This window comes from Barbus barbus (assembly GCF_936440315.1).
Source record: "Barbus barbus genome assembly, chromosome: 16".
In the NCBI taxonomy this organism is placed as follows: domain Eukaryota; kingdom Metazoa; phylum Chordata; class Actinopteri; order Cypriniformes; family Cyprinidae; genus Barbus; species Barbus barbus.
This window is the reverse complement of record NC_136744.1, coordinates 14,901,267-14,911,129: the sequence shown is the minus strand read 5'-3', so window position 1 is coordinate 14,911,129 and position 9,863 is coordinate 14,901,267. Positions and strand designations below refer to the sequence as shown.

The following is a 9,863-nucleotide window of genomic DNA, read 5'->3' as shown; positions in this document are numbered from 1 at the left end:
ACATACGAACGCTCCAGACACATAACAGGGCCACGTGTACTACCGCGAGAGACTATCTGCAGCTCTGTACAAACAAGTACAGCTGTCGGAAGACTGTGAAGGCCAGTGAAGCTAATTAAAACTCAAACTTTAACCCCCCCCCCAAAATAGTCATGAAGAAAATAAATTTAAAATTTTTCAGCTTTTGACTCTGTTGACGGTCAACAGTGCAACAATGCAAATATTAATATTGCAACTGATTCCAGATCAACAAGTGTCTTTTAACTACTTAAGTTTTAATGAATCATTTGATACAATATTGTGTACATACCTTAAAGTTGTCACACATTACATGTGTTATATGTACCATCATAATAACCATAAATTATGCATAATTACATGCAAGTAACCCTAAAACAAACCCTAATCCTAACCCTAACCATATAGTAAGTAGCCAACATGTTAATTAATATTACTCAGTACTTAAATGTATAATAACACTGTAACAAGGACACCCTAAAATAAATTATTACCAAAAATAAATAAATACCGGCATGCAATTAGGCTACATGTAATTAGGGCCCAAGCCAGTGAGGCGCAGGGCCCTCTTGTTTTTCTAAGGATTTTTTATTTTATTTTTTTGACTATTCGGGGGGTTTTGGGGGCCTTTACATGCTCAAAAACTCTTGAAAATTGGCACACACATTGGAATCTGCAGCCATTAGGACGCCGCAGAGGCTGGGACCCGGGCGTGGCACAGGGGCTCTACTGGAACATAGTTAGAAAACTTGATGTATAGCTCACACATACTTGCACGTATTCATAGGACACTAGGTACACATAGATCTCATTGAGCTGAACAACTTTCTATGTAATATAAACAAATTTATGTCATAGGCTCCGCCCAACAGGAAGTCGGCTATTCAGGGCTGTTTAAAAAATGCATGCTCTGGAATTTGATATACTCCTCTGAGGATTTTCAACCGATTGCCACCAAACACGGTGAACATGATCTCAAGACATTGGGGATGCTAAATAGCAAATTTCAAATTGCGAAAATGAGAGACAGGAAGTGTCTAATAACATCCACATACACTGTCTGATTTGGATCAAACTTTTGGTCTTTGTTCGTTGTATTTTGCCGATCGCATAGATGTGACTATTAGGAGACAAAGTTATAGCGCCACCAACTGGCAGCAGGAAGTGTCATTTTCAAAAATTTAATTCAGTATCTTATTTTAACTCGATTTGCTTAACTTCATCTGGGGATATTGATATCTAAAATATAGTTGCCATGGCAACGTGTCAAACGTGAATATTCCTTTCCAGTGATTTTAAGGCAGATAACATGCTTAGATTTTCATGAAACTCAACACGCATATCAGTATTAATGATAGATAGACACTGGCAAAAGCTCATGAAAGGGCGTGGAGGAGGCACTCTGTAAAATCAGGCTGTAAATTAATTCATACTCCTCCAAGAAAAAACAACTAGTTCACACCAAACTTTGTCAACATGATGCCAATATACTGAAGATGTTAAATTGCGAACGGATTTGGAATATCTTGAATAGTGTGGCAATGGCGATTTATTAAAATAATAGCAAAAAAAGAAAGCAGTAATTTTATTGTATCTTTAAAGTGCAGCTTCCAAACACTTAAAAAAAAATTACATACATAGAACAAGTCATTCTGATGAAATATGATTAATTTCATGAATATACAATACACTATGGATAGCAGAAAATTAAAAAAACTATCAGACATCTGATGTCACTGACTCGGTGTATGTGGGGGGGGGGGGGGGTGTGTTGAGTGTGGGGGTGAGGAGGTGGGTGAGAGAGAGAGACTTTTAAACATCTCTTTAATCACTAGGAAAAAAATCAATCAGTATTTATTTATTTTTTATTTTTTGCATGATGAAGACTAAGCTCTAATGCAGGCAAAATATTTCAGAAATGCTTATAGATCAATAAAACCTTTAAAAATGCTTATGAATCATTAAAGGTTTAGGTAACACTTTATAATAAGGTCTCATTTGTTAAAATTAGGGAATGCATTAACTAACTTGAACTAACAATGAACAATATATTTTTACAGCATGTTAATTCTTCATTGATAGTAGGAACTAACAATGAACAAAATATTGTTAATCTAAAATTATTAATCTTTTTATTGTTAGTAAAAATAGTCATGTTCAAAAGATACAACTTTAAGTTTTAATGTATTAATACATTTTGGACTTAATATTAATTAACATTAATAAATGGTATATAATTATTGTTGATGTTAATTAACAGTTAAATAATCTAGTTTTTTAAAATTGGTTAATTCACAACTAACAAACTAAATATGAACAATATTTTTACTTTTTGTGTTAGTAAAAATTATTCATGTTAGTTCATGGAAAATTAAATCGTTAAAAATGCTTATAAATCATTAAAAGCTTTGTTCTTATTTGTTAACATTAGTAAATGCATTAACTAACATAAACTACCAATGAAAAATGTATTTTCACAGCATTTATTAATGTTTGTTGATGTCAGTTAATCAAAATGTTCATGTTAATTCACAGTGCATTAACTAATGTTAACAGATAAAACTTTAAATTTGAATAATGTTTAAGTTTTGAATATTAAATGGTGTTGTTTGCACTGACGGCCTGCCCCTCCATCGCTGCTTGCAGCTATATTTATATTTACAATTACGTGTTGCCTGTAACTTTATGAAGGGGATTTACACTACTGGGCTCAGTTTCAGAAAGCCTCAAAGCAGCACTGGACTATGACTTGCTAAATGTCACGCTAAACTTGTTACAGCTGTTTTACTCTAGAGTAGAAGCAATGGAGATTCCAATTTTTACTGTTGATTCTTTTGCTACTTTACCGTTCAAAGGTAATCCTGCTGCAGTATGTCTTATAGAGAATGTAAGTAGGCTATTACACTGCACAAGACAGTTTTATGTTTTTTAGTTTCTGATTGTTTAAAAGAGTGCTGTCAAAATTAGCACGTTAACGCATGCGATTAATTTTTCCAGTTCAGTGGCGTTAAAAACATTTAAATTAAAGCTGCCTTAAAACTATGCATGTATGTTAGTATTTGTTAGGCTGTATATGAGTCAGATTTAAGAACATGTCTCTGAAATGCAGTGGTTTTCAAAACAGTCCTGGAGCATCCCAGTACTGTCCTCCTCATCTAAAACACCCAATTGAACTCGTCAGTTCAATAGACCTATAGACCTTTAAGACCTGAAGCATGCCAGAAAAGATAAAGAGTTGTGCTCCCCACAAGTATGGAGTTACCAGATCAGTGGGCGAGGCCAAAACAGAGGGGCATTACCTGATTGGCCCATGTCATAGTGACGGGTATGTTTAGAGGTGAGGTCAGGTGGGGCATCATTTTCATTGCATGGTTTAGAAACACGCAGCAGTTTGAAAACACCCACAAAGTCAGAAACTCCCACTTTTGCTCTGCAGAAACCTAGTCTTGTATGGAAGGCCGTTAGAGCCAAAACGTGTGGTACTAATGCGTTAACACGTAATTACATCTTAACACATCATTTATGCGTTAACCTGCAATTTATGCGTTAACGCATAATTGCGTGTTAACGCGTAATCGCGTGTTGATGCGTTACTACCACGCGTTTTGGCCGTAGTGGCCTTCCATATTCCATAGTCTCGAGTTGTGAGAAAATACGATGCGTTTCAGATCCGCGTCAAATTCAGCAGCTGCAGTAAAGTAATAGCAGCCAAAAAACCTAATAAACCAGATGCTGTGACGTCTGTTAATCAAAGAACAAAAGAAAAAAGAGGAAATCAATAACTTTTGTAGCTTTTAAGGATTCATCTATATTTAATTTAGATTTCAGTGTTTGATAACTTTATTTGATTTCTGTATTTTTCCTACCTGCTGAAGGCCACGGGTAGCTAAATATGACATTTATTATAATTGATTTATGTAAAGATTGTTTTAAGTTCACTTTAATTAGAAGTTTTTATTTTTAAAGTCTAATTAATGTTAAAATCGATAGCTCAATTATACTGTAGTTAATGTTAAATGGTTAAATATTAGGGGGGAAAAAATCTATTTCTTAGAGACATCAGTAGTAATACGCCACTAAACAAATATTAAAATACTGCATTTGTTGTTTCTACATAATTTGAAGATTACATGTGAAATTATTGAAATTTATATTAAAAAAACCTTAATGTTAGGTGGGATTAATTGATTAATTTCAGAAAAATGTTTTTATCAGCGAACAGCACTAATTTAAACGTGTTAGCAGCTGTAAAGATCAGAATATGAAATGTTTCTCTGTAATACATTTAGGAGCTGAGAGATGATCTTTATCAGAGCATTGCTGCCGAGATGAATTTATCAGAGACTGCTTTCATCACAAGACGAAATTCTATGGATTTTTCCTCAGGTATTCTGCTGCTGAGATGCATGTTGAAATACTCAATTAACTCTGATTTACATGTCTGCTTTTGGTGTTGATATATTTTGAAAGGTGCAAGGTTTGGATTACGCTGGTTTACTCCCACATGTGAGGTTCCACTATGTGGACATGCAACACTGGCCTCAGCAGCAGTGCTCTTTTACATGAAAAGTAAGAAACACTTGTTCTTATATTAATCTTTTACCAAAGACAGTGGACTGTGACTATTCTAAAAGCACAGTATCATCACACAGAAAATGTCAACCCTGTACTGGTGTTTGAGACGATGCGTGGGGAGCTTTATGTGCGTCAGCGTGAAGAATCTCTAATAATGGACTTTCCCTTAAACAAACCAAATTCCCAGGTATGACCAAAACACACCTTGACCCTTTCTTCAACAAAACTCATATAGTCTCTCATGATTAATACATTTTTTGAGGGGGTCTGAATTGAGTGAGTTTTGTATGTTTCTTTTGCAGGATCAACATGAAATCAAGGATCTTTTGAAAGTGAGTAATTTAACTTTATTGTTATTTTTTAAAAGGACATAAGGAAAAACAAGCTTTTATGTGCATTTTCAGGCTGTAGTAGGAGATGTACCCATTCAGGATGTGTGCTACAATCCAAGCACAAGGAACCTGATGATATGTCTGGCTGACACATGCGACAGGTACTGCTGGACATCCAAAGGCTGAATATAACAAGGAAGAAAATTATATTTGAGGAAGTCCATGTATTTGTGGATTTTAAATTAGATGAATAATGTAAAGAGAGAAACAAGACAATTCGCTCAAAGCATAAAGAGAGAATTTAATGCAAATGTTATGTCAAGTACATTTTAAAAACAACATCTAATCATGCAAGAATTAATCATTTGTTGGTAATATTGTCCAAAATGGCAGTTTATTTTTGTAGATCATCACGCAAGGTTGTTGACTGTTTGTTGTTGGCAGATCTGAACTTACATCTTTGAAGCCTGAAGCAAAATCTCTGCTGAAAAATGAATCTTCTGGGAAGCTTAATGGTGTTATTGTTACAATGAAGGGAGCTTCAACTGCACAACCTGGATATGACTTCTATTCTCGTTATTTTTCTCCTTGGTTAGGGGTCCTTGAAGATCCAGTCTGTGGTGAGCTGAAATAATCACATAATTCTCAAAATGCAGCAACCTACAAAACATGTGGAGAATTCTGTAGAAGCTTCCTCATGTGAATGTAAAGCTATGAATTCAAATAGGTTAGAAATGGAAATACAATTTTTTGAGGTCGACCGATGTATCGGTTGTGTCAATTAATTGGCACCGATAGTTGTTTGCTGGAACCAGGGCCGCTCCCCACCTCGCACCAGCCCTGCATCAGCTAAGGACTGCCCTGGCTGGAATGATCAGCTATTTGCAAAAATCCATACTGATAGTTTTTCCGGGTTGGGTTGTCTAGGGCTGTCACGATTATTAAATTTGGCAGATGATTAATTATGCATATCTAGGGTGCAGAATGATGTGCTTGAAGCAACATAAGTCACAGCGCATGAGCAGCCCCAGAGTGCACCCTGGACGATGGGGCGGGGTGACACATTAAGGAGGGGCGACACGTGTCATTCTGCCCACCCCCAATTTCATTGGTTTATAATACAGCAGAGCTTATTGGTGTAGACGTTTGCGCATGAGCATTCTTTTATATACGTTTTTATGAATGATCTACCCTGTTTAGTTGTACTAAAGAAATATTAAGTGCTAACAACAGCGATTTCAGTTAGAATGAATTAGCAAATGTGTTTTTTTTGTTGTTTTTTTTATTTAAGACTAATTAAGATTAAGTTTCTGTCAAACGCTTGGTGGCGGCTTCTCCGAGTACTTCGGGCAGAACAGAGCTGTGTAATATAAGCGGCTCACAAATTAAGTCTGGGGAATAAATTCTTAATTCGTGGCCATGATATAGTCCTACCTATGCTATAGCGCGTTAAATGAAGTCAGATATTATTGCACTTTTCACAGTAGACTACACGAAGTAGTCATTGAGCAGCTTTAGCTGGGTGATGTTGATAAAAATCCATCCACTATTTGAGATTTAGCTGTTTTGTAATCCGAATCAAACTCAGAATGAGCTTAATTGCCAGGTATTTTTACACATACGAGGAATTTGTTATAGTTACAGAAGCTCCACAGTGCAACAGAATGACAGGACAGGACACAGATAATAAAAAGAATAATATACAAATATACAAAATAGACAATGTACAAAATAGCAAAAAACACTATATAATATAGACAATTATGTATATATAACTATCGGTTACTGTGTAATATAAGCGGCTCACAAATTAAGTCTGCGGAATAAATTCTTAATTCGTGGCCATGATATAGTCCTACCTATGCTATAGCACGTTAAATGAAGTCAGATATTATTGCACTTTTCCTAGCCTACTAAAAATCTAAAATCGAAATTGATTTTCAAAAGTATGTGAAATATTTAAAGTTCGCAGCACAGAATCTTTAAAATACATTGTAATGTTTTAATATGCTACTAATAACCATAAAAGTTACAGCTGTCATAAAATCAGAGAGAAAAGCTGCATGGCTAGAAATTGAATGCTCCAGGAAAGGGAAGTGGTGTGTGGTCAAGTATGGTGACCCATACTCAGAATTTATGCTCTGCATCTAACCCATCCAAGTGTACACACAGTAGTGAACATACACCCGGAGCAGTGGGCAGCCAATACTGCAGCAGTTGGGGGTTCGGTGTCTTGCTCAAGGGTCTCACCTGTCGTGGTATTGAGGGTGGAGAGAGTGTTGGTTACTCCGTACTGTTTTGTTTGTTTATTTTTTGAAAAGTGCAGCACTATTTTAGTTTTCATTCAGTATCCATTTTAAGAACTATCGGTTGATTAATTGGTATTGGCCAGTGTGGTCCAGCCTAGCTATCGGTATTGGTAAAATCTACTAAATGTCTTTGTTTCCTGCTTTAAAATTCTAATAATTATTTTTCATAGGGTCTGCACATACAGTTCTTGCTGCCTACTGGTCTGAAAAGCTGAATAAAAAGAAAATGTTGGGTAAAGGCCTTTTCTCTCCACCCCCCCCCCCCCTTTATTAGTTGACATGAATGATTTAATTAAATAGTTTTCTCAAAGAACTTAAAAAATTACAAATAAAATGCACAAAAAGGTTCTATTCTCTCCTGTTTGTTTTTCCAGCATACCAGTGCTCCAGTCGTGGGGGAGAGTTGGGGCTGGAGATCAGGGATGATGGTCGACTCAACATCATTGGTCGGGCACAAATCATTCTCCAGGGAACTTTTAAAATCTAGACAACCTGCAAAACCTTCTCAGTGAATGTGTTAATCGCTTTATGGAAATAAGTCCATTTTAAAGATCTGCAAACTGATGTTCTGTTCACTGAATGGACAAATGTGGTTACTTGTGTGCCAAAATACAATAAAAAATATTTGGTTTTAAAAGTCTATAGATCTAAATGGATGTTACATTGTATTGCAGAATATTAATAAAATTGTCTATTTTACAGGCATAGGGAGAAACTGAAGCGAGAAATCATATATTTTCTAGAACGTACCAATAGGTAAAAATGCTATCAACAAACAACAATACTGCAGCTGGTTTAGTGTAGAGTATATATATATATATATATATATATATATAGACACACACACACACACGTTGGTTTTTGTGGTTTATGGGGACTCGCCATAGGCGTAATGGTTTTTATACTGAACAAACTGTGTGTGCTATTGCCCTACACCAACCCTACACCCAAACTTAGCCCTCACAAGAGACTTTGTGCATTTTTAGATTTTCAAAAAAACACCATTTAGTATGTTTTTTTTTTTATTTTTTAAGCCTTTTGAATTACGGGGACAATAGGCAGTGTCCTCATAAACCACCTTCATATTGTAATACCTCTCATACCCATGTCATTATACAAATTTGTGTCCTCATAAAACACACACAGACACACACACACACACACAGACAGACACAGAGAGTGAGAGTCATGGCCAAAAATATCGGCACCCTTGGTAAATATGATCAAAGAAAGCTGTGCAAATTAATCTGCATTGTTAATCCTTTTGAACTTTTATTTAAAAAAATCACAAAAATCTAACCTTTCATTGGATAAGAATTTAAAATGGGGGAAATATCATTATGAAATAAAAGTTTTTCTCAAATACACGTTGGCCACAATTAACGGCACCCTTTTATTCAATACTTTTTGAAACCTCCATTTGCCAGTTTAACAGCTCAAAATTTTCTCCTATAATGTCTGATGAGGTTAGAGAACACCTGGCAAGAGATCAGAGACCATTCCTTCATCCAGAATCTCTCCAGATCATACAGATTCACAGCTCCATGACGGTGCTTCTTCTCTTCAGTTCACCTCACTCATTTTCTACAGGGTTCAGGTCAGAGTACTGGAATGGCCATAGCAGAAGCTTGGTTTTGTGCTCAGTGAACTATTTTTGTGTTGTTTTTGAGGTTTGTGTTTGCATTATTGTCCGGTTGGAAGATTCAAACGTGGCCCATTATAAGATTTCTAACAAGAGTCAGTCACTTGTTGATTTTTTTTATCTGTTGGTATTTGATAGAATCCATGATGTCATGTGTCTAAACAAGATGTCCAAGACCTCCAGCAGAAATATAAGCCCACAACATCAAAAATACAGCAGTATATTTCATTGTACACATGGGGTACTTTTTATCCCTGTGTACTCCAAACCCAACTTGAGTGTTTGCTGCTAAAAAGCTCATTTTTTTTAGTTTCATCTGACCATATAGATAGTCCCATTTGAAGTTCCAGTCGTGTCTGATAACTGAATATGCTGGAGTTTGTTTTTGGATGAGCTAGGAGATTTTTTCTTGAAACCCTCCCAAACAACATGTGGTGATGTAGGTGCTGTTTGACCATTTTTTTGGTCTGCATTTAAAGTCACACCAGAGGTGTTCAGCTGGGATCAGGACTTTGCTTTATGCAGACCAGTCAAGTTCTTCCACACTGACTGAATAAATCATTTCTTTTTGAACCTTGCCTTATACACAGAGGCACTGTCATGTTAGAATAGAAAAGGGTTCTGTCCAAACTGTTGCAATAAAATTAGAAGCACACAATTCCCTAGAATATCATTAAATGCTTAAACATTAAGATTTGTACTCAAGGAAATTACTAAAGTAGTCAAACCTGTTCATTAGAAGGGGGTGACCCAATACTTTTGGCAACATAGTGTGTGTGTGTGTATATATATATATATATATATATATATATATATATACATTTAAATAATAAATGACCATTATTCTCTCTTTCACTCTATTTTACAGATCACAGTAAAAAGTCAGTCTAAAAAGACATTTCGAAATCTCGAGTCTGTACCTTTAAAGTTAAAGTGAGCTGTTATATCATTAGGGTCAAAGTCTAACTTGATTTCAAATACAGCTCT

At 35.6% G+C, this 9,863-nt stretch overlaps 1 protein-coding gene across 1 annotated transcript; it reads left to right on the top strand.

Moving 5' to 3' along the window:
- Positions 1–2,821: 2,821 nt before the first annotated feature.
- LOC306882176 (phenazine biosynthesis-like domain-containing protein) lies at positions 2,822–7,873 on the top strand (the record flags this gene model as incomplete). The annotated part of the gene is made up of 9 exons (XM_079436649.1): positions 2,822–2,905; positions 4,308–4,404; positions 4,489–4,587; positions 4,671–4,780; positions 4,896–4,925; positions 4,998–5,086; positions 5,370–5,545; positions 7,405–7,467; positions 7,609–7,873. The coding sequence occupies 9 exons, from the start codon at positions 2,822–2,824 to the stop codon at positions 7,719–7,721; spliced, it is 861 nt and encodes a 286-aa protein (XP_079292775.1). The 3' UTR covers positions 7,722–7,873.
- Positions 7,874–9,863: the final 1,990 nt, after the last annotated feature.